This window comes from Ovis canadensis, chromosome 22 (assembly GCF_042477335.2).
Source record: "Ovis canadensis isolate MfBH-ARS-UI-01 breed Bighorn chromosome 22, ARS-UI_OviCan_v2, whole genome shotgun sequence".
Taxonomy (NCBI): domain Eukaryota; kingdom Metazoa; phylum Chordata; class Mammalia; order Artiodactyla; family Bovidae; genus Ovis; species Ovis canadensis.
In genome coordinates this window covers 56101726-56127133 of record NC_091266.1, presented here as the reverse complement: position 1 = coordinate 56127133, position 25408 = coordinate 56101726, and the positions used below count along the sequence as shown (strand labels likewise).

The 25408-nt window shown below is 36.3% G+C and overlaps 1 protein-coding gene across 9 annotated transcripts in view; it reads right to left on the bottom strand.

Moving 5' to 3' along the window:
* Nucleotides 1–25408, bottom strand: part of WDR11 (WD repeat domain 11) — a 54810-nt gene that overhangs the window by 14368 nt on the left and 15034 nt on the right. For 5 of the 9 annotated variants that reach the window (XM_069567816.1, XM_069567818.1, XM_069567821.1 and 2 more), the window contains 9 exons: nt 23823–24018; nt 23428–23531; nt 19993–20169; nt 16989–17073; nt 10349–10455; nt 8327–8402; nt 5410–5518; nt 3304–3428; nt 2444–2591 (listed from right to left, as the gene is read on the bottom strand). In XM_069567816.1, coding sequence (XP_069423917.1) covers nt 2444–2591; nt 3304–3428; nt 5410–5518; nt 8327–8402; nt 10349–10455; nt 16989–17073; nt 19993–20169; nt 23428–23531; nt 23823–24018 — 1127 coding nt within the window. The remainder of the gene's footprint in view (nt 1–2443; nt 2592–3303; nt 3429–5409; nt 5519–8326; nt 8403–10348; nt 10456–16988; nt 17074–19992; nt 20170–23427; nt 23532–23822; nt 24019–25408) is intronic. The other 4 variants (XM_069567817.1, XM_069567819.1, XM_069567825.1 and 1 more) reach the window with 1 other exon arrangement.

Below are 25408 nucleotides of genomic sequence, written 5' to 3'. Positions count from 1 at the left end.
TTCTACTTAAATTCTTATATTCAAAGAAATCTTATTTCCTCATTTATAGAACAATATTAAAAATTCACATTTGGTTCTCACAATATTGCTAGTAAGGAGTAGGAATACTCCAGAGTTTTGCTAAATTGGCTGTTAGAAGACTTGCACATACACCAAATACTGCATAAATCCTAGTGGTAGCCAAGAAACAAAAGACAAAATTGGATTTAAAATGATTATTTTAATGATTCAATTAGTAAAAAACTTAGAAAGCTATGTTAAATAAATAGAATTCAGTACAGTACAAAGCAATAGTCCAAGATCTTATTTTTATTCTTCTGACCATATTAACAGAATAGAATGTTTAAGAGTTTGCCTTTAAATTTAACTTTTTTAGTTCTTCGAGCTTTTTTTTTTTTTTTTAACATTTTTACATCACTTTCTAACTTCTAAAAGTTAGAATATTAAAAGCTCAGTCTAGAAATCTGTCACCAGCTTAGAATTACAAGTGATGTATTAGAACTTTCTACCTAAGAGTTTGTTGATGGGATACAAGCCATATGAAGATTCTAAGGTGCTTTCGGAGAAATGTGGGACAAACTCCCTTTCTGACTCCAAATAATCCCAAGAACAAATGAAAGATTTAAAACTCAGTAGAGTATTATTAGTTGGCACTGATATGTTGCTTACATGTAAAACACGATGTTCAAAGGATCGAAGTAAAGCTGGCAGCAAACAGATAATCATTCTCTCCCATAGTTTTCTGAATAAAAGCAGTCAGTCAACTATAAACTCTCCATGGGAATTAATTTAAAATATATCAGGCTTCTTTTTTTTATCATTTTTATATGCTCTATTGTTGGGGGCCAAAATTTAAAGGTAAAGTTCCAACTCAAAATAAATGGCTTGGTGGCTTAGTACTTTATATTTGGAAGGAAGGTAAAGAAAAATATTAGATTAAAATAAACAAAACCTCTGCCTCAATTCTACACACTGGTCATTGAAAAAATTTTGATTGCTAAAAATAAACATAATGAACCCACATCAATCATTCATGTTTTATACAGTAGATACATAACTCTCTTCCTAAAATAATCTGCTCTAAAATATGCACTAATTTCACTGGAGGCTGGATCCTTATTAGGCTGGTCATTCTTTGAAGAAACTGCTTCCAGCTGTGGAATAAAAGGATCTGGCAGGCAGAATTAAGACTTGCTATATCCTGACCAGACCTCCATAAGAGGAGGCAGAATCTTAAAAGCTGTGTTGTGCAAAAATCCTGAAAGCAGCAGGACTTTTCCTTCTCCCTTTCTTCCTTACAAGAAGGAAAATTCATGTGTCTAGTGTTCAAAAGTTTTAAACTTTTTTTAGAGTGGAGGAATCTAGAATCTCAGAAATTATTGGATTATTTCTATTCTAATCTCAAAGGTGATGTAATCAGAAAACAAAGAGAATGAGCTATTTGCAAGTGGCACTAGAGGAGCTAAGGTGGGGCCTTCTCTGAGGTCTAGAGGAGGAGCTCTGCAAGCAAACTGATTTTCCAGAGTAGAGCTCTTTACACTGCAACTCTTATGGCCACGTTCTTGAACTGCAGTTTTTCTTTCTACGCACTTAAAACTAGGTTACTGCTCCTATTATAATGCCAAATATCAATCTTTCACATTTGCATTATTTTTATCCTTTCAAACTAGTGAAAACTTTTGGCATTATTAAGAGTTTAAAATAGACATTACTAAATCTCAGATATGACTCATTCTATATGACAGTAAAACTGGAATTACTGCTTGAAAAGCACTTTCACATGCTAGTATATATAATAAGTTATATATATATATAATCTCATTCTCTACTTAACAGTTATAGTAATATTAGCAAAAACATTTTCTTCATCCACTCAGTAAAAAAACCCCATGAGGTATATGCTGACACAAATAATTAACTATAAATCCTTAGAGAATTCCACAAGGCCATGAGGGATATATATGTTAGTAAAGATTAATAAATACCTTTACACTTACAACCTGATTACTGTTACCTAAAAATAATACTAGATTTTAAATAAAATCTTTCAGGGTAATACTTGAAATAGAAAGAGGAGAGACTATGAGTCCAACACATAGACCTGGGTTTAAACGCTGCTCTGGCATGTCACGAGGCTGGGCAACCTGGGGAAAGTTACTCATTCTCCCTCAATCCTATTACAGATAAAATGGAAATAGTTCCTCATGAATTATTATAATGACAAAAATGAGCAGCACATGATATGTCATCAAAATAGTTATAATGCTATTCTCTAAAAGTATGAGACAAATTTAATCGATGGTAATATCTCCTTAATAAAGTTTATTTAGATTAAACTTTTCTGAAATAGTTTTCCACCTTAACTGTGGCTTCAGTGGATATAGAACTAATGAGGTCTATGGTAAGAAATCTTCATGCAGGTTTAACCACAGTTTGGACTCACGTCTGGTGGGATCCGAGCACTGTCTTTCACTGAGTTTCCTTCAACAGTGAGATGATAGACTTGGCCGTCATTATCAGTGAACACAAAATGCTCCCGGGCAGAGATGTTCTGACTGAGTTCAGATTTACTTTCAGCCTCCTGCAACAAGCTTTGGGATAGAGGAAAAGAAGATGAAGATTTTTTTCCCCTAGAGTGACATAATTAATTAACTCACTCAAAATACAGATGGATTAACAGGAGGTCAAATCATTTAAAAAAAAAAAGGCTGAAACTAATCTTTGCCCGGCAATAATAGGAAAACACAAATTATTCTTTATACCACGACTGAATGTTTACCCTGTACAGAAGAATGTAGTTATCTAGACTTCACATGGGAAAGAAGCCTCTTTGCTGTTTCTGCTGCAAAACAGAGGCCTTACCTTGGCCCATCATTCTCTCAAGTTTTTTATTTGTAAATCTGGTGGGGATGGGGCAGTACAAAAGTTAGAATTCCTGATACATTTTCTGCAGTGAACATAGATGACAATAGGGTCCACCTGGGTGTTCACGCTATGTTCATTTGAACTTCAGAAGCTCAAGTCCATGCAGCCAAAGGGCACTGAGAATCGATCATGCTCACTAATAGGCACTGACATGTAAACTGCACACTGCTCCCAATGCAATTACTAACTAACTCTTTAGTTATCTGAGCATGTACGGAACCATCAAAGTCTGCTCCAAAGCGGACTAGAGATGCCTAAGGATGCCACCCATCAAATTCCCAACCAGGACTTAGCAAATTTCCCAACCAGGAAATAATAAATTCCTGGTTTTCTGTAATAACCAGGTTATTACAAATGGCAGTGGCGGAAGCAGGGCACCTGATCACAGATGACTCGACAACACTCAGCTCTGTATCTGAGACCACGGTCTGGCGGGCCATGGCCTCTCGGGTGGCCAGCTGTTTCTTCCGCAAGCTCTTCAAGTTGTGAGAAGGTGACCATTCCTGTGAATCAAAGGCAGACACACCCACAGGTGCTCAGTCCCTCTTTCTTCCAGAAGAGTGGGTCATACTCACCACTGCCCAGCATCACTTCTTGTTACTACACATGAACTCACAACTTGTTCTTAGGTTTTACTTTAATTTTTAGAAAGGCTGAAGGCATGCATTTTTATTAAAGCTTATGACAGAAGGTTTCAATAATCCATCTCTTATTTCCTTCCCCCTCGAATCTTTAATTAGAGCTTAAGGGAAAAGAGCTTGATGACAAACTCCTAAAGACTTAAACTTTTGATGCTTTCCATTTTTCAAAATCAAAATAATACATTTAGTTATGGTACCTCCCACTCCTTACCTCCCCACCTCCCCCTTAGATGAGCTGATCACACACTCCTCCAGTCATCGCCCATTATCACCTATAGGCCCATCCCCAAACTCTCCTTTTATTTATTTACTCCTGTTTATTCTAAAGCATTTAATCTAATACCCTCTCATATGTATAAATTCTTAAACATGTAGTTATTTTACATGAAGGTATCTGTGGTCTGCATGAACAGCAGTGGATAATGCATCTCATCCCATTGCTCCTTTTACTGGGCACAACGTATTCAAGTCCCACCTCTGTTGTTTCTGTATGTTACAAAGTACTTCGTGGGTACATCTGCCAATTTTTAGTCTAGTTTCTAGTTTAGTTGTCCTAGGAAAGGACACTCAGATTGTCTCTATACTCTCATCATGGGAAATTACACTGCACTAAAATTTCAATGTCCACACAGAAGTTCCTGTATGACCAGAAGCTGACCAACTGGGGCAAAGAGGATGTCTGTGTTTGATTAAGCCAGCTTGCTCTGCAGAATGGCTTCAGTGGTCTACATCCCTACCAGCAGTGCCTAAGAATTCTTACAGTCGATACTTCACCCACATAGGATGCTACTGGCATTCCAATTTTTGTTTGTCTAAAAGGTTTATCATAGCCATTTTACTTTGCACATCTCAAACCCAGGATTCTGAATATTTTTCACATGCTTGTTGGCCTTTTAGGTCTCTCTGACATTCATCAACTGGTCACATCTTTCATTTTGTCCATCTTTCCACTGGGGCTACTACTCCTTCATTGCAGGAGTTCCCATAATACTAACCCCTTAGAGAATTAGTTAGCCCTCTGTCCATCTTAAGACACTGGAAAATTTCTTTTTTTAAAGTTGTCTTCCATATTTAACTTTGACAGTGGTATGATTCATTGAATAGAAAGCACCAATCTTGATGTAATCAAATTCATTAATTACCTTTCTGCCTTTTGGTTTGAGCTTCCGATATTCTCTTCTGCCCCCAGAACAGAAAAATATTCTTCTGTATTTGATTATATTAATTTTATAGCTGTAGTTATTTTCACATTTAGGTCATTAATCCTGTGGAGCCCACCTCTGAATATGGGAGAGGTTCCCCAATACTTTCTACTAAACAGGCTGTTCTTCCCCTTAGGTTTGTAAGTTACTTTGCTGTACTGTAAGTTACTTTGCTGTACATTAAATTACCAAATACTTATGGGCCTATTAATGAGCTCTTTATTATACCGATCCATTTCTCTTACTTGGGCCAGTATGACATTACTTTATTTCTATGGTTTTATATCTACTGTATGGAGTGGGAAGGGGCCTACCTCCCCCATACCGCCTACATTACTCTCTTTTTTCCAAGGTTAACTTAGCTACTAGAACTTTTATTTTTCCATAAATATTTTATAATATGTTTATCATGCTCCTCAAAATATCTAAATTAAATTTTAATTGGACTTTAACATAATATTAGCTTAACCCATCCAAGAAAATTAGAATTATCTCCATTTGTTTAGATCATCTTCTCTGAATATACATTTTTTGCAATAAAACATATAGCAGTAATGATTTTAATTTGAGCTAAAGAAAAATATTCACCATGTATATACATACCCAAATAAACTGTTTACTTCTTTAAAACTGTAACTTACCAAAGCAGTTATTGCAGGGAAGTTTTTGGACATTTCTCTAAGAATGGTGCAAGTCCTAACATCCCATAACTCCAGGGGTTTATCTTTGAATACAACTGCCAAATACTGCCTAAAATAAACAAAATTACTAAATGAAGCTCTTTTTGCAGTGTTTTCACCATAAGTAGTACAAATAAAAAGTTCATAAAGCTCAGATGACACATTCTAAATGAAGAGAATTTAAACTAACTTTTAGCCCTCTTGATTAGTAGTTCTAAGAAGGTAAAGCTCTAAGATGACTTGTGAGAGTCACACACACCATCAGGGCAAGGAGCCTAGCTCAGAATGAAGAATGAGAAAAGGCATGAATTCACATCCAAATTTTAAAATAACCCTCCTGAGGCTCAATTTTCTCATTGAGACATGAAAATACCACTACTTGCATCAATGGGCTGATTGGTATGCAGGTTACGGGAAAAACTAAATGAAAAAGTGAGTAAAGTTTCTATCATGCCGCCTGTGAGGAACTGTGACAGAGTGGGAAATGTGACTTGTAGCTCAGTGTATCTCAGGACTTAACACGTGAGAGTTATATGACCTCAGACAAACCATGTGACCTTTTGAGTTTTAGTCTACTTACCTTTAAAATGGTGTTAATAATACCTGCCTCATCAACCTCACTAAATACTACAAGGATAAAGAAAAAGGGACAGCACACATGAAAGGATTTTATAAATCACAAGGGATTATGTAAATGAAATATGTCACACTTTTATTATATCTAATATAAAAACAAGTAGAGACATGCATGTAAATAACTAATATAAACAAAAGAGAACCTAGTAAATGCTATAAAGATTCACTATGAAAGCTGATATTAACTTTGACAATAGGGAAATGGCATTCTAGGCAGAGGTACAAGTGTGATAAGTGGCAAAAGACAGAAAAGGAGACAGGGTGTGTGGGGGAAATGTGCTACTTGAAATGCAGAGTGTGTGAGATGAGAACAATCATCGTTGAGAAAGAAGATTAACATGCGAATTTTGGATTCACATGAAAAGCCCTAAGACATCCTAAATGCAGTGGTATCGTGAATACAGATTCATTCTGTAGAGAACAGGGGATCCTTGAGTTTTGAGGCAGTGGTGATAATGGGACCAGACGTTTAAGACGTATTAATTTAGCAGGCTTGTGTAGAGTCAAGACTGACGAGAAATAGAAAAATCTGGCATCCAAATATTTTGAACAATTATCAGACTTTTTCATGGCAGGACTCCCTTACATTTGAAAAAATTATTGATTATCTCCCCCAAAGAACTTTTGTTTATGTGGGTTTTACTGATATTTTGCCTATGAAAAATTAAACCTGACATAATTATAAACTATATTCATTTGCTTAAAATGAGAAAAGAGAAAACAACTACCAAAATGGCAGATGAAAACATAAGCCATGTTGATAACTACATTAAATATGAATAACTTAAACACTGCAATTAGAAGCAGAGATTATCAGATCAAATAGTAAAATAAGTCCCGTTATATGCTCTCTTTCAGAAATCAACTTTATATACAAAGACAGAGGTAAGTTACAAATAGGAGGAAGGAAAAAGATACACCATGCAAATACTAATCAAAAGAAAGCTAGAGTATCTATACTAAACAGACAAATCAGATTTAAGCTTCTGAGAAAAGACAAACAGGTTATTTCAGTAATAAAGCAGCCAGTAACAACAAGATATAAGCATGGCAGTCAGTGGAACAGAAAACAGAAAACCACAAAGAAAATGAAAGAAGCCCAAAGGATTTTCTTTGAAACAGTTAACAAAATTGATTGACATAATTTGCTGATATACAGAGAACAAAGTAGTGATTACAATAGGGAAAGACAGGGGAGAGGCTAAAATGGGTAAAGGAGATCAACTGTATGGCGACAGAAAATAAAATCTGGATGGTGAGCATATTGTAAAGCATAGATAATAGAAGTAGAAATATAGTGCTGTACACATGAAGCTTATATAATGTTATAAACAAATATGTCAAACTATTTTAGTGTATGAATAATTGAAAACTGAAATTAACAGAAGAAAATATATAATTTATAATAGCATCAAAGAAAAAGCAAAAAATAACTCACAAATGATGCACAGGACCTGTATACTGGAAACTATACAATATTATTGAAAGAAATTAAAGAAGAACTAAATAAGTGGAGAGATAGACCATACTCATGAATCACTAAACTTGCTAAGATGTCAGTTCTTCCCCATGTTGATCCACGGATTCAATGCAATCACAATCAAAATCCCAGTAAGTCTTTTATGATAAAACTGGTTAAGTTGATTCTAAAATTTATATGGAAGTGCAGAGATCCTCAAAAAGCTAAAGCAATGTTAAAAACAATTTCATTCTGCTTACTAATTCTTTCTTTGTTCTTCTGATTAGTTTTCAGTCAATCTCTGTTGTCAATGATTCTGCTTTACATATATTTTTCCTTGGAACAAAAAACTTCTAGAATTAGAGCTAAGTTATAAATAAGGAAAATGAGTTCTTTCACTCAATAAGCACATACTATGGTAGAGGCTGAACAAAGAACTTCACCAAATAACTAACATTTCTTAGTGAGTAACAGGTACTTCCATCAATATAGCTATAGTTGAACAAAATGGGGTTACTCATTTTACCAATCTGATGAAATGTTAAGATTCAGATAAGTCATCTTGTCTTATGGTGACTTATCTGAATGGAGAATTAAAAGCAACAGCAACTTAATTTTGCAATTAAAATATTTTCTGTGATATAGCTGCACATCACAATTTGCTGCCACTAAGAAATTCTATGCACATGCATGCATATTCTCATTTCCTTAAAGATAAAAAAAAAAGAAAATGCTTGAGATTCCTTTGTGATAACACCAGATTTTTTTTAAGTTGACACTTACTTCAAATGAGATACTTTAATCATTTCGATGGGCGACTCATCATTACCTCGTTCACCACGGAAAGCAATGCTCCTGCCTTTAATTGTAAATATTAAACAAAATGTAAAAACAACACATGAAATGCGTAAGAAACTAAAAGCTATACCAATGTAATTTGATCAGTGGTACCTTCTCGTCTCCTCCTCACTCCTCCATTTGCTTTAAGCTGTTTCTAATGATCTAAATTCAAAACTAAATCAAAAGTATTAAAAGACCAACACTGTATTACTTGCATTCAAATATCTACTTTATAAAAGGATATTTTCATTTTTTATAGAATTTCTTAACGCCCTTCTGTGGTACCTTTCAAATAATTTAATTTTAGAAATTTAGAAACATCAATTTCTAAAGTTCTAAGGCATTTATGGTAAAGCAATTATCTACTATAAAAACTACTGGTACATTCAAAGTATTATAAACATTTTCCATGTTTACAAATATTAACTAATGGGGAAAACACTCTTTGAATAGATATTTAAGATTTCTTATCCCACGGGCAAAATACTCAACTACAATATTTTGACATGTTCCTCCAAAGGTCTCTATAAACTGAAATTGGGGAATATTAAGAATGAGTTAACAGCCAAAGAAGTTAAACAGTTTTCTACAACTAAAAAAAAATAAACAAGTTCTACCTTATGTTTGAAAAAATATTTTAATAGCATCTCCTAGATTTGCATTTACATTAAACAAGAGAGAAGAGACTCAATTCAAAGACAAATGGATGCCTACATATCTCCCTGCTCTTCAAGGCCATCACATTGAATCTCACTAATATTATTCGCCAAACACACTGCACCCTTTCCTGGCTCTGCTAGTCTGCTGGTCTCCTTAGAAGACAAGGCTGTAAAAATCTGTAATTTATGAACTTAAATGTCCTACCTAAAAAAAGTCCGTATCTTTTACTTAGAAATCTGTTCTTCATAAAGAAATCTGTGAAAGACAGATTTTGAGTTATCTAAGAGTTCTGAACCTGAGCTGATGGGAAAAATGCACAGGCATGTTTTTAGTGGATGATACTATAGGACAGCATTTATCCCTGGGCTACCACGTGACTGCAGTGACCAGTGTCAGTTTACCGACAAATCAGGAATGCAGGGGTACGGGTCACCAGGCAGGTCATTTCCAATTAGACTGGAGCAACACTGGACTAACAGGAGCTAAGTCTCTGAGGCTTAGTAACATACTCTTATACGTAAGAACTATAAATTGGAAACATGTATTGACAATACAAGGAAGCAACCATAAACATGATTTACTACACACACATATAACTTTTGGTTGAAGCTACATACATTCATATTGCTAAGCCATTAAAAAAACTCCCCATAATTTTGTGGAAAAAAAATACTTGAAATCATTCCATGTGCTGCATAAAAAATAATATAAAACCTTCACCTTACTCTGCTTTTAAGTTCTTATTTTGAAACTCACTGGGTTGCAGGTTTTTAACAATTGTGAACAAGTTACTTTATTGGAATATTCCCTATTGTAATGCCTTTAAACTTCTAAATTAAGTTTTCCTACTAGTCAGCCAGAGAATATCAAAAGTTTCATAGCTGAGCATTTTACAACAATCCTTGTAAGATTTTTAAGGGTTTCCTGAAAAGGCCAAAATTTTTTTAAAAGATTCGAAAGAAGTGTAACTACAAAGATTTATTTTAAAACCGTACTTCTGGTTATCTGGAACAATGTACTTGGAAGTAGAACTGATATCCCATTTATGAATCTGTCCATTTGGGCTAATGGTACTCCATGGACTTGTGTTAGCACAATTTGCATACAAACAGTGATGAGTCTTTTCTAAGGCAATTATTATAGAGCAACCAAAAAATGAGTACATAAACATAAAATATATAAAAATGAATACATAAGAAAAAAATTCCAAGGTGAAAGAACTTGGAACACGTCTTCTAAATAGTAGCCTCTCTGATCAACATGATGGTACCATTTTAAATATTTTAATAGTCTAAATACACAAACCTGTTGGAAGATCAACCAGTTGAAGTTCATTTCTCACTAATCCCATGTTGTGTGGTGTTGAGGTAGCAAAAGAAAGAAAACCAGTTAAACTCGTCCATTCAATACCCCTATATAGAGAAATTAAACAAAGATTAAAATTCTTCATTTGAAAATTTTATTTGAAAATTAAGTTTTTCTATGTCTTAAATTTTATTATATAAGTTAATCAAAGAACAATATTAATATAATATCTGAGAATTATATATTTCCAACATGTAAAAAATTATTTCTAATTAAAACTTTATCTCCAAAAATAGCTCAGCTATCAGAAGTCATGGCATTAAAATGACTATTAAAATCTGGCAAAGAAGAGCACCAGATCATTGCCAAGAACTCCACTGTTTAAAACAAGTGGTATAGAAATATTCTGAGCAGACTGCTTAAAGTTAAGGACATGAAGGAACTTTATCAAATTTTATCAAAATTCCTAGCTGGTTAGGAAGCCAAAATTCCTGAAGAAATACAGACTGAACTGTTAGATTGGAAGTGGGTGAAAGCTCCAAACAGTTTATCAATTAAAGAATAGCACAAAATAAAAAAAAATAAACATGTATTACAAGGCACTAACCTATCAACCTAATGCCCTGTGAGTCCCATTTCCTTGGGACTGGCAGTGTGAGTCCATGTTTTTTTTCACTGACATAACTGGCTTAACCATCAGTGGAAAATGAGGAGACTCAGGACATGTGAATTCGTCACAGTAGTCACAAAAAGAAGGGAGAAACACTATTATTACTCTACACTACTTACAAGGTAATGGGGTTTCCCTGGTGGCTCAGCGGTAAAGAACCCGCCTGCTAATACAGGAGACGCAGGTTTGATCCCTGCCTTGGGAAGACCCCCCGGAGAAGGAAATGACAACTCATTCTAATACTCTTACCTGGGAAATTCCATGGACAGAGGGGCCTGGTGGGCTACAGTTCATGGGGTCACAAAGAGTCTCTACTACACAAGGTAGCAGAGCTGGCTGGGAGACAAGTCTAAACCTCTGTTCTATATGCAATTGCTCATCAGCACTTACAAGACAATATAATATCAATGGCTGCTTTCACAGTACAACGGCAGGGCTGAGGAACTGTGCCAGAAATTTTATGGCCTACAAAGCTTAAAATATTTGCCTTCTGTCCTTTATGGGAAATGCCTGCTGACTGATCTAATTTTTCCATGTCTACTCTAATTTGGAGGCTACTGCTTGAGTGAGCATGATTGCTCTGGCAACCTCTCACCTGCCCAAGAAAAGGTGTGATGGCTCCTGCGTCACATCCACGCTGCTCTCTCTGATTTTCAAAGCTACTCAGCAACACAGGTACCTCTCAGTCATCTGAACCTGTCTGCTATTTCAATAAGAGTAACTTTTTCTCACTGACCCCTCTGTATCTTATCTGTCTACTTGTCTTTTCTCAGAGAAGCAAAGATAATCCCAAGAGAACTGAAAATAACATTTGCAAGAGCTGGGAATTCCTGTTGTTATCAATTCATACCTCTTTAGATGTAAACCTGTGTTGAAACAATCAAATTAGAGTGCTGAAAACTGAGTATTCTTCAGGATTTTCATGCCTGGAGTGGCCCCTTCTCCTCCTCTCCTCGATCACTACCTAGTTCAAGTCCCAGCTCCAGCACTTACTGGCTCTCTGCTCCTCTACACCTCAGCTCCCTCCTCTGCTGTGCAGGGGTCCCAACAATGGGTGCATAAAGAAGGCCTAGCACAGAGTCTGTGCTGTACGGACTCATCATCACCATCAATTACTCTTTATTTTGAGATCTCTAACTCAAGCCGTGTTTTTTTTTTTTTTTTTCATTAAGCCTCTCCATGAACTACACTCAAGCCACAGCCATAATGCCTACAATCTAAGTTGGCTAATCGTTCACTGGAAGAGTCCCTTTGTCTCTTGTTTCTCTTTCTTTCCCCTAATGTGGAGTACTCATTAATTTTTCTATTTAGAGTGAGCACAATGAGAGAAGCAGCATTTTGGACTTCTGCTCTCTACATAAGTCTGGTAGGTACAATCAGATCTGTTTACCCACAGAAGCCTTAAGATATACTTTTCAAGTCTTGTTGATGGAAATCTGATACTCTGGTATAGTGATGCCACTATCTCTAGACAGGAAAAATTTCAGTCCTCTCACTTTTCAATTATTATGTTAAGGATACATCTGTTAAGTACCCCATAAATGCTGTTGCCATTGCTATTAAGTACCCAGGACATGTGACCAACTTGCCAGGCTAGGGAATACAGCTGCAAACGAGGCAGACTTAACTGCTGTCCTTCAAGAGCCCTGCGATCTAGCAGGAAAGAGAGATTATACAAGTGCATCTGGAGTTATCTATCACAAAAGGGAGCACTGCCAAGTTTAATAGGAGCTTGCACGAGTCACACAGAAATCTGGTCTCACGGGCGACACAGGGCTTCCTGGAGAAACATTAAAGCTGAGACTCAAAGGGCAAATAGGGTTTTGCTCAAGAGCCTGAAAAGCTGAGGAAACAGTGCAACTGATGGAGAAGCACTGCCCTAGACTGCGCTCTCTCAGGAGGGAGGAACCTGCCCTGGCAATCCAAGCACATGACAGCTACTCAGCAAATTCTGTCCGATTAAAAGAATGATGTCCAAAAAAGCCTACCACGCCTCCTTATGTTTCTAAGTGCCGTTCATACCCAGAGAAGGGCTTTCCCCACTGTTTACAGGCTGCCCCAGTGCTGAGGAGATAACAGAACATGGGGGGCTGCTTATTTATAATTGAGCACCACAAGTATATTGCTTGTGAACAGATTCCAGCAGCAGCTTGTATATCTGACTCCTATTGATCGACTAAAAAAAATAAAAATCACGTTGGACTTCAAAGTGTACGAGATAAGGAGGAGATTATTTCTCAAAAGAAAAGAATGAAAACTCTTGTTAAACTGCTAAGCACAACACTGCTCCCAGGATTAGAAAACCACTGTCCATCTAGGTTTAATCATACACTGAGCTCTATTAAAAATAACTTGTAAGAACTGTAGCTCATGTTCTGACTCAGATAATCTAAGTTGGTTTTGTAGCATTCCTCACTACTGAACAACTATAACCTTAAAATCTACCAACAGATGTTCAGGCTCTGGCTCTTACAGAGTCCCAAGTTCTACCTGCACTGGGGATGCTACACTGGCTACCTCCCAACACCAGGTAGTCTGAGGGGAGCACACACTTCCTGAAAAGCTTTGAAGTTCTATAATGATATGAAACTAACGTCTGCAAATTTACAGATGAACAAAATGGAGATCATTTTACTTTCCACAAATAACTCAATGTACTCAAAGCAATACTGAGTCCATCAGTGTTCTGATACCCATATACATTTTAACAGTTTTTGACAGTGAACATAGTATTGGGCTATATTATTGTAATTTTAGTCTACAGGACAAAGATACCAACTAATAATGTAAAAACTCTAATAATCTAAGAAAACCTATATGTACTACTCCACATTGTTTACTTCTAGGTATCTTCCACTGGATTATAAGCCTCCAAGATTTTGTCTGTTTACAGGCATAGAGAAGAGATTCAATATAGATTTCATATTTATAAAGTGTAACTGGTTAAAGCACCATGGTTTTGACAAACACACAGATATAAACTATCTATAGTTAGGTAGTCCCAGGCCATGTGTATGTGTAAGACTGAAGTACTTAAGATTAGGTGGTTTTAAAAAACACATTTAGTACAGGGTAGAAAAACCACCTTTTAAAAGTTGGCCTTTAATTTGCATATGAGTATCTAGAATGTTTTGGGTTTATTGCTAGTAAGTTGAACAATTTTTATAACACATCTGTGAAATTTTCATAATGGTTTTAATTATAATACTATAATTGCATTAATTGAAACACAAAGACACCAGTATTTTAGCATCCTCTTGAGCACCATCTCTGAATGTAAAATGTGAATTATCTTTAAAATAGCAATTAAGAGGAAAATTTATATTTAAAAAATGAGCATATTTACGAGATCATTCACAACACTAGCCGGACTGAGTAGCATACCCTTGAGAGTTATTTGGTACTCCAAGCAACACTTTATAAATAGTTTTTGTGTCAATAACAAATACTACCATAATGTGTTAAATCATGTTCTTAGTGACATCTACAACCTGAGCAATCCAGAATAACCATCTTACTTATAGCAAACAGCTCACTGATTAACTAGCTATTATGTCTTTATTAAAGGCTTCATATTGTGGTGATCATTTCACCACACATATAAGTATTATTACACTGTACATCTGAAACTAATATATCTTACTGTACCTCAATGTAAATAAATAAATAAGATTTCAGTGTTCAGAAAAAGATGAAAATGTGCTTGATTTCCCAGAAGCATGTACCAAATTATTGGTATTAATCTTGGCTTAGTCAACATTTTTATCTTACTGCCAAACTGTTTACAATTAATCTATGTGAATTTTTTTATCTGAAGACCCAGCACAAGGATGCTACAAGCTCAGTTCTGAAGCCTAAAAGGCCTAGACTGAATTGCATATACCTTTTTCACAGATGACTCTATAATACTGTTTCTTCTTCTGTAAATTGGGAATAACAATAGTGCCTACTGCATAGAGCTGTAGTGAGCAATCAATAAAACAATGAAAGCAACGTATTAACATTTAACATAATCCTCAGAACAAGTATTGATTAAATGATGAGTTTTAACTCATTGCTGTTTGCCATAAAAGGGAACAATGCACTCAAAATCCAAGAGTGAGAGGAAATGTCAATACACATGGGGAAAGAAAGGGAGAGAGAAGGAATCAGTGGCAGCAGAGACTACTGAAAGGAGAGAAGAAGATGACCAACAGTCTGAAAGGATCCCAACAGACACCTGATGCTTCTGAAGACATTATCCCCCATGTAGGTGTATTTAGGGAGATACTGGGGGGTGGGGGGAATAGCATAAAGTGGCGATAAACAGTCACTTAGGCTGTACTGAAAGATCATGCATTTGAAAGATTAAATCAACATTAACTCTCAGAAAGTGAAGAGGAACTAAAAAGCCTCTTGATGAAAGTTAAAGAGGAGAGTGAAAAAGTTGGCTTAAAGCTCAACATTCAGAAAACGAAGATCATGGCATCTGGTCCCATCACTTCATGGGAAATAGTTGGGGAAATAGAGGAAACAGTGTCAGACTTAATTTTGGGGGGCTCCAAAATCACTGCAGATGGTGACTGCAGCCATGAAATTAAAAGATGTTTACTCCTCGGAAGGAAAGTTATGACCAACCTAGATAGCATATAAAAGGAGAGATATTACTTTGCCAACAAAGGTCCGTCTAGTCAAGGCTATGGTTTTTCCAGTGGTCATGTATGGATGTGAGAGTTGGACTGTGAAGAACGCTGAGCGCCAAAGAATTGATGCTTTTGAACTGTGGTGCTGGGGAAGACTCTTGCAAGTCCCTTGGACTGCAAGGAGATCCAACCAGTTCATCCTAAAGGAGACCAGTCTTGGGTGTTCATTGAAAGGACTGATGTTGAGACTGAAACTCCAATACTTAGGCCACCTCATGTGAAGAGTTGACTCACTGGAAAAGACTCTTATGCTGGGAGGGATTGGGAGCAGGAGGAGAAGGGGACGACAGAGGATGAGATGGCTGGATGGCATCACCAACTTGATGAACATGAGTTTGGGTGAACTCTGGGAGTTGGTGATGGACAGGGAGGCCTGGCGTGCTGCAATTCATGGGTTCGCAAAGCGTCAGACATGACTGAGTGACTGAACTGAACTGAATTCAGAAACTTCCATCACAATCAGAAATTGTGATACTTCAAGCACTGACCCTTCCCATTTAGAAAATGCATTTATTCAGAATAATGTGTACGCTAAGGGTTCACTAAGAATTTTAATATATACATGAGGCCTATAATTTATATAATGCACAGAAGTAAGAAAATAGCCTGATACATCTGTTCCAAAATCATCCAAAAATAACCGAAAACTAATAAATTTATATTTTACATGTGTAACTTTATAATCCATCATTACCAGGGCAAAGAAAATAATATAGTCATGTGATCAGAAAAATAATGCTATGGAGCAGGTAGGTATGTACTTTTTTATTTTTATTGGAGTGGTATATAATACTTTAAAACATGAAGCAAGAGGCTTCCTTCTGTCCTGTTAGCCTTCCCTCAAATACCTCTGCATTCAAAGAGCTCATGAAACAGCTCATATATCAAATGAAAGAATAAATGAGATTAATTAAAAATTAAAGTGACTTTACTCAAATTTTTCATCAGAAGTCCTACTATAAGATCTTTACAGAAATGGAAAAAAACTATATAAACTGGAACAAGGGAAGAGAATTATATCCAGTAAGAAAATAGCCTAGACCTTAGGAGAAATAAATACGATGCAGAAATAAAGTGAGAAAAAATTCTTCACTGAATTAAGGTCCTCTATGACGTAAACAATTAGTACTCATCCTTGATGAACACAGCCATTAGTTGGACAAGAATATCTATTATTCAAAGCTTTCAGTCAAATAATCACTGCAGAGTATTCCGTGTAGAAAAGTCCATAAGAACTTTTTTGATATTACATATGTTTATGAGCTCAATATCCCAATGACAGACTCACTTGACTTCACATGAATGGATGCTTAACTCCTTGTGCAGCAGCCCACTGGTGAGATGGTACACCAGGATGGAACCATTGCTTGTACCTATCAAAATGACATGATAGAGGAGATTTAATCTAGTGGAAGTTTCATATCTAACAAAAGTCTTCTCTCAAGATTTCAATCATTTTAAAACATCTATCTTTTATAAAAGGAACCTAAGGTAGGTGTGAAGGAAGAGTATATTTCTCTGTCTTCCCTCTTTTCAAAAATGGGTCTAATCTCACGGACTCTATGCTGTGTTGTAATTAGTCACTCAGTCGTGTCCACCTCTTTGCGACTCCATGGACTGGAGCTCTCTAGGCTCTCCTGTCCATAGGATTTGCCAGGCAAGAATACTGGAGTGAGTTGCCATGCCCTCCTCCAGTCTTCTCATCCTATGGATCAAACCCAGGTCTCCCACATTGCAGGCAGATTCTTTACCATCTGAGCCACCAGGGAAGCCCAAGAATACTGAAATAAGTAGCCTATCTCTTCTCCAGGGTATCTTCCGAACCCAGGAATCGAACCAGGGCCTCCTGTATTGCAGGCAGATTCTTTACCAGCTGAGCTACTAGGGAAGTTCCATGGACTCTGTAATCTTACCTAAACCCAGAAACAGCAAAATCTAATTCAATACACACAAAATTTGATGCACTTTCTTAAGCTTTTTGAATGTTTATTATAACTGGTCCTCAAAAACACAACTGTGCAGAACTCTTCTTTACAAAGATTTTTTGCTCTGTCTTTAACATTAAATACATCATAAAGCGATGATAAAGTACAGTGGCTAACTGTGGATTTTATAGTTAAAGAAGCCAAAGTTTAAGCCCTGGCTCTGCCCTACACTCTTGCAGTTTTCTTGCATGCACTGCAAATCTACTTATTCACTGGGGATTAAATGAGAAACGTATGTGTAAAACACTTAGTACAACACTCAGCACCATGTAAGGATATGATTATTATTATTACTGTAATCACTGTATTATGATTTGTAGTGATCATTATACCTAAAGCTTTTCACAGTCTCATGTAATCGGTCTAAAATTTAATTAGAAGGGACATGGCCACTTGAGAAAGTAATATTTTCTTCAGAAATTAATGTTTCAGCCCTTAATATGTTTTCATAAGTGAAGCAAGAAAAGTGAACAATGTTAGTGGTTGCACAATCACTTTCTCATTACATATGACTGAAAGAATTAATGGATTTATACAAAGCAACAGATTGTAGAAATAATAATATAATAATGTGAAAGTGAAAGAGAAAGTCACTCAGTTGTGTCTGACTCTTTGCGACCCCATGGACTATACAGTCCATGGAATTCTCCAGGCCAGAATACTGGAGTGGGTCGCCTTTCCCTTCTCCAGGGGATCTTCCCAACCCAGCATTTTTAAAAATGCTAGGCAAATTCCAATCTTGGCTAACTTGCTGAATAAAGCTTCAGAAATTTCTTGTAAAACTATTTGAGAGAAATATGGTATTATAACTTTATATTTATTACCTATGCCACAATATCTTCTAGTTCTAGTCCTGAGAAAATATCTAAATTACTCAAACTTTTCAATTAGCAAATGTTCAAAATAATTATATGATTTCTATATTCTGCACATTTTGATGTTGAAACTATGATTTACAGGCCCTAGAAGGAGAAGTAAATCCAGCTGAGCTCTGTTTGTGTTTCCTAATGACTCTGCAAGACTTCAGGCACATATATTTTTCGCTTTTACTTTGCTATTATACTAAATTCAATAAATGACTTGCTATTCACTATATACCACTATAATATAGCTTATTCTACAATGGAAATCTCAGATTCTGATCAACTCTTATTACCTCACTATCTCAAGACATAATTTTCACCAAGAAATTAATAAAATCCTAATTGACAAATTAGGCATAATGACATTCAGAGACATACATTCTATATACATTGACAAATTCCAACTGAAATTTCAATAAGAGGTTTAATATGAATCAATAGTTTCTAGAGCAAAAATTAAACATCTATCTGTATTTATATAAATCTGGATACCTATAAGCACAGATCACCAAATCTTAAATTCAAATCACTTTCAAAAAATGATAATGGAAAAAAATGTGGAAATAACAGTACCACCAAACAGTAATACTCAAATGAGCCATTAGGTCTCACAAGCCAGCCACTGAGCTAAGACACAAGGGCTGCAAGATACATGTGATCAGATTTTCATTTTAGGAAAAAAAACAAAAGAATCACATATCACTTGTTTAGAGAACTGGGAAAAAACAGAAGTCAAACCAATAGCATCTTAAGAAAAGTAATGACAATTTCAAACAAATATTCTATTTTTCAAAATTTCAGAGAAATGAATTTTTAACCTTATATACTTAAAAGCAAATTAAAATTGGGTTTTCTCTGTAAAAGAAACCAGGTTAATCATATTACCATGAAATTACTGTGACAGTAAGCTGAAACCCAGACCAATTTTTAAAAAATCTAAAACATAAAAATTGCAATTTCAACCCAGAAGGCAAATTTTTAGTTTACAAACACAAGAGCCACTTTGAACAAAATAAAACCAGATTTAACCTACAATTCGTAGCAAATATAGATTCTTGCTGTAACTAAATATTAACTTTGACCACATTATTAGTTAACAAAAACTCAAAACAAAATGACGTGTACAGGAGAGCTTGAGATGGTCCAAGAAAAGACAAGCAGTCTGGTTTCAGCATCACACAGGAACTACCCTCCTGACCTTTCAGAAACACATCCATGGTGTCAGAATCTCTGTCATCTGCCACCAGTGAATGAGTGTTGTGATTTAAAAAGATTAACAGGAGAGGGGAAAAAAGCATTTCAAGATGAGTATTTACACAATTTCATGGAGCTTCTTCCTCCATTTAAAGCATTCTAAAGGAGAATACAGGCTTTTCTAATAATCAGGAAACTTTAATGTATTAAAAATGTAAAATAGACATTAAGAGTTAAAACAAGAACTCACCAACAGCAAGCAACGGCTGATACATCTTGATGTTTTTTGTGGTCAATGGGGGGCACATCCGGATAGCGAACTGTGGGGAGGGCAGTCCTGAGAGCAGACCTGTTAGCAGGAACTTGAGCTGCACTTCCTGCAGAACGGAGCCTTTGGGATGTTCTTCCCCAGCAATTGCACTCTGCCCTGGTTTGTGATAAAACAAACAACAAAAAAATACATTAACTGCAACATATGCCGATCTTAAAATCTAAAGGAACTTCACAGTGGAAGTACTCTTCAGATGTCAAGTAACACTCTGGGGGCGTAGCTATACACTGGGTCTTATTTAGCTACGGGACTTAATTTGCATCATCTAATATCTCAAAGGTTAAATTACTCCAGAGTATTGCTATCCATAATGCAGGGGCCTTGGTCTTCTAAGAAACACTGTTTTAGCCAAAGTTGCTGGCTTCAGGGCATCAAAGGCAAATCGAGAAGGACTAGGGTTAGAGAACAGTTTCTGTACATGACAGATTATAGCATATTCCTGTCTCACTGCCTTCCTTAAGGGTTATGTTTTGATTTGATGCTCTTTAAAGTGCACATAAAATTGGTAATCACAAATAGGCTCAAAGAGCTCAAACCAGTCAAACCTAAAGGAAATCAACTCTGAATATTCACTGCAAAGACTGATGCTGAAGCTGAAGCTCCAATACTTTGGCGACCTGATGCGAAGAGTTGACTCACTGGAAAAGACCCTGATGCTGGGAAAGATTGAGGGCAGGAGGAGAAGGGGATGACAGAGGATGAGAAGCCTAGGTGGAATCACCAACTCAATGGACATGAGTTTGAGTAAACTCAGGGAGATAGTGAAGGACAGGGAAGCCTGGCTTTTTGCAGTCCATGGGGTCACAGTCAGACGTGACTTTGCAACTGAACAACAACAAAATGTGACAACAAAGAGTGCAGCAAAATTGAAACTTTAACTCACTGATAAGGGTTTAAAATATTTCTTCCTTTGTATGTGTTAAGTTGCTTCAGTCCTGTCCAACTCTCTCTGACGCTATGGACTACAGCCCACCAGGCTCCTCTGTCCATGGCATTCTCCAGGCAAGAACACTACAGTGGGTTGCCATGTCCTTCTCCAGGGGATCTTCCCACCCAGGGATCGAACCTGTGTCCCTTTTGTCTCCTGCACTGGCAGACAGGCTCTTTACCACTAGCACCACCAAAAGCCTGGGATAAAGTTATCACACAAGAATACGTGTGAGTGTATGTGCATGTGTGTTTATCACAGGTGGTGCTACTGGTAAACAATCCACCTGTCCATGCAGAAGACACAAGAGATGCAGGTTCAACCCCCTGGGTCGGAAAGATTCCCTGGAGTAGCAAATGGCATCCCACTCCAGTATTCTTGCCTGGAAAATTCCATGGGCAGAAAAGCCTGGCTGGCTACAGTCTACAGGGTGACAAAGAGTTGGACAAGACTGAGCACAAGCACATATTAGAGCATGTGTGTGTACATATATATATATACATATATATATGTACACACACATATACACATATTGTGAAAAGGAAAAATGTAAATAATTATTTAGAGTGGGTGATGGGATTCTAAACAAACCTCTTAAACCCGTCAAGTTGTTTTAGTAAAATGCTATTATAAAATCAGTAAGATATACACAAAAAAAGGATCAATCTGAATAAACGATCCCTTAGGATAAGCCATACAACCGATACTCATTTTTAGTAACAAAGATGGGGTCTAAAGCAATGGCAACAAGTAGGTGCCATGTTTACCAACTTTTGGCAGCTTAGAGCTGATTCCAGGAAACTGCATATTTCTCATCCAGCATTTTCTACGTGAAGTGATTCACAAAGTAGGGCAGATTAGGCCTTAATAAGCAACAGCCTTTATTCAATGAATATCAATCAGACCTCTGTACTTAACTGAATTGCTTTCAATTATCACTAAGTACATAGTGAATTTCAAATTGAAAGTTTAATTTAAAGTTTTAATTAAAATGTTTTCAAGTAACAAAGATTTAATTATTTAATACTTTCAAATCAACAACATTGTCAAGAACTGCTATACAATCTGTACCATTCTGTCCCCCCAAAAATGTAATTTATATCACTTAGATACCTAAACAGCATGAAATTTCAAACTCCTATGGGCTTCATATTACTGATTAGTTCTGTGCATGTGTGTTCATAATTCTTTTCACTTTAATAGTTTATATTAAGTGAAGACAGGGTCAATTAACTCAGAAAATTATGTTACTGATAAAATAAATTTTGCAAAACAATTATGTATCTGAACTTCTTCATAGGGATTTATGTTTGAAAGGCGAAAAGAAAAAATTTTAAGTATGTAAGTTAGCATCAGTGAGCACAAAGAGTCCAAAACTGGCAGGAATTATGAGAATACCAGGGTATGGAGAGGTCAAACCTTGCTTTGGTCACAGTGAAGCAGCCAGGATTAAAGGCCATGGCCAAGAAGCAGACTCCAGACTGGGATGATTATGACCACATTTCCACTGACTGGCTGTGTACTTTGGGGCAAGTTTTTTAATCTCTCCTGGTCTTAGTTCCCACATATATAAAATGGAAATAATAATAATAGTACCTAGTCCGCAGGGTTGTCGAGGTATTAAGTAGAGAATTTGGCACAGCATTTAACATAGTACTAAGCCCCCAATAAGTGTCATCTCTGATTAAGATCAATAAGCTAACGCTCTTCTTTCTAGTATATCATTTATCTTCATAGCATTTAAACAAACAAAAAGAAACCTAGTAAATAATGTCCATGTTTAATTACATTATGGAATAACAAATAATGGTAAAGAAAATCCTTTATAAACCACTGGCCACAATTTTAAGTGAATTACATGTCAACTCTGTTTGTCATATTTATAATTCCTAGTTGTATAATATTTGAAATCACCAACCCTCATTCTTCCTTGACTATATTCTGGCTCTATAATAACTAGATAAGTTTGAAATAATATTTTATTTGCAAATAAATATTTGGTGAAAGTAAGAATTCCCAACATAAATATAAGAAAATGTAAGTCAAGAAGATGATTTTTTTCTAATGTAGCTCAGTTAATTATTTCTTCAATAACTATTTATTGTACATCTAGAATGGGCTACACCCTGTGCTGAGTGCTGGGGATGCCAGGCCGAGTTAAGCTCTGTCCCACCCTTGTGGTGCGTATAACCTACGGGAAGAAACAGACAAGTAAAATCACGATGACAATCAGCAGATAACTATTAGGGACCACATAAATTTTATTTTATACCCCTCTGGTTTATTCAGAAAAGAACGAAGCTACATTTTAGTTTTCTGAAGTACTAACTTTGATTTAATAGTAACAACAATTACTGACTATTAATTTTGTCCTTCAAAAAGTATACCTAACATGGAAGTCAGAAGGGGGAAAAAAAGTGGCTTACCAATCATGTTATCTAAGGAGAGGTCTGGGAGTTTATTCTGTAGGATTCCTCCAGGAATTCCACAGAAAGACACTGGTGAATACAGAGGTGACAGGCCAGAACTGCTGCAAAGATATAATAATTAGACAGTTCTTACATGTTTACAGTCTGCATCATATGTTAGTAACTCAAACTACTAACTTTCGATCATAGTATTCTATCCATTTGTTATACTAATCATTAATCTAAACCACAAGTGAAATATCTCTAGCAGGTTTACATAATCCACTTATAATCTAATGTCTAAATATTTTTTACAGAAAAAGGCCTTGCTATTTTTATATGATTCTGGCAATCTTAAAAAGGCAGGGGGGAAGCAAAGCAAAACAAAAAAGAGATCCTATTGGTTCATTTACCTGCTCCGTGAATTCCGATTACAAACAGCCGACTTCAGTTCCCATATCATGACCCTCCCATCGCTCACTATGAGGGCAGCTGCATTCTCATTGACCGGACAACACACCATACTGAAGGGACGGACAGTTTTTGTCACCCTGATTGCATCACACTGGCTTCGTAGGTCATAGGTAAGCTCCTGGACAGGATCTGGATCTTAACAAGAGTATTGTTTTCTTTAAATATTAGAAAGCAACCATATTCATGTCACTGCTACTTGTTTCAATGTAAATAATACCACAATCAAAAAGAACATCATCCCTTCAACTAAAGCAAAGTTTGTCAAAAATGGCTTCCCTGTGTTTACAATTACTAATTTCTTCAGGATATAAGACAATTAACTTAGTGACTGTCCACACCAAGTTTAGTGTCCAAAACAGCAATTATCAAAATAGATTTAATATTTTTTAAATGAAGAAAATCTTTCAAAAAAAGACCAACAGATATATGATTAAATAATGAACAGCCCACTTGTAGCCTATCATAATTTCCTGTGCTCTACATCACAATGGTGTGATCACTCACCTAGAGCCAGACATCCTAGAATGCAAAGTCAAGTGGGCCTTAGAAGGATCACTATGAACAAATCTAGTGGAGGTGACAGAATTCCAGCTGAGCTATTTCAAATTCTAAAAGATGATGCTGTGAAAGTGCTGCACTTAATATGCCAGCAAATTTGGAAAAAGCAGTGGCCACAGGACTGGAAAAGATCAGTTTTCATTCCAATCCCAAAGAAAGGCAACACCAAAGAATGTTCAAACTACCACACAATTGTACTCATCTCACACACTAGCAAAGTAATGCTCAAAATTCCCAGGCCAGGCTTCAATAGTACATGAACTGAGAACTTCCAGATATTTAAGCTGGATTTAGAAAAGGCAGAGGAACCAGAGATCAAATTGCCGACATCCACTGAATCATAGAAAAAGCAAGAGAATTCCAGAAAAACATCTACTTCTGCTTCATTGACTATGTGAAAGCCTTTGACTGTGTGGATCACAACAAACTGTGGAAAATTCTTAGAGATGGGAATACCAGACCACCATACGTGCCTCCTGAGAAATCTGTATGCAGGCCAAGAAGCAACAGTTAGAACCAGACATGAAACAAGAAACTGGTCCCAAATTGGGAAAGGAGTACATCAAGGCTGTACATTGTCACCCTGCTTATTTAACTTATATGCAGAGTACATCATGTGAAATGTTGGGCTGGATGAAGCATAAGCTGGAATCAAGACTGGCGGGAGAAGAATCAATAACCTCAGATATGCAAATGACACCATCCTTATGGCAGAAAGTGAAGAGGAATTAAAGAGCCTCTTGATGAAAGTGAAAGAAGAGAGTGAAAAAGATGGCTTAAAACTCAACATCTAAAAAATGAAGATCATGGCACCCAGTCCCATCGCTTCATGGCAAATAGATGGGGAAACAATGGAAACAGTGTCAGACTTTATTTTCTTGGGCTCCACAATCACTGCAGATGGTGACTGCAGCCATGAAATTAAAAGAAGCTTACTCCTTGGAAGGAAAGTTATGACCAACCTAGA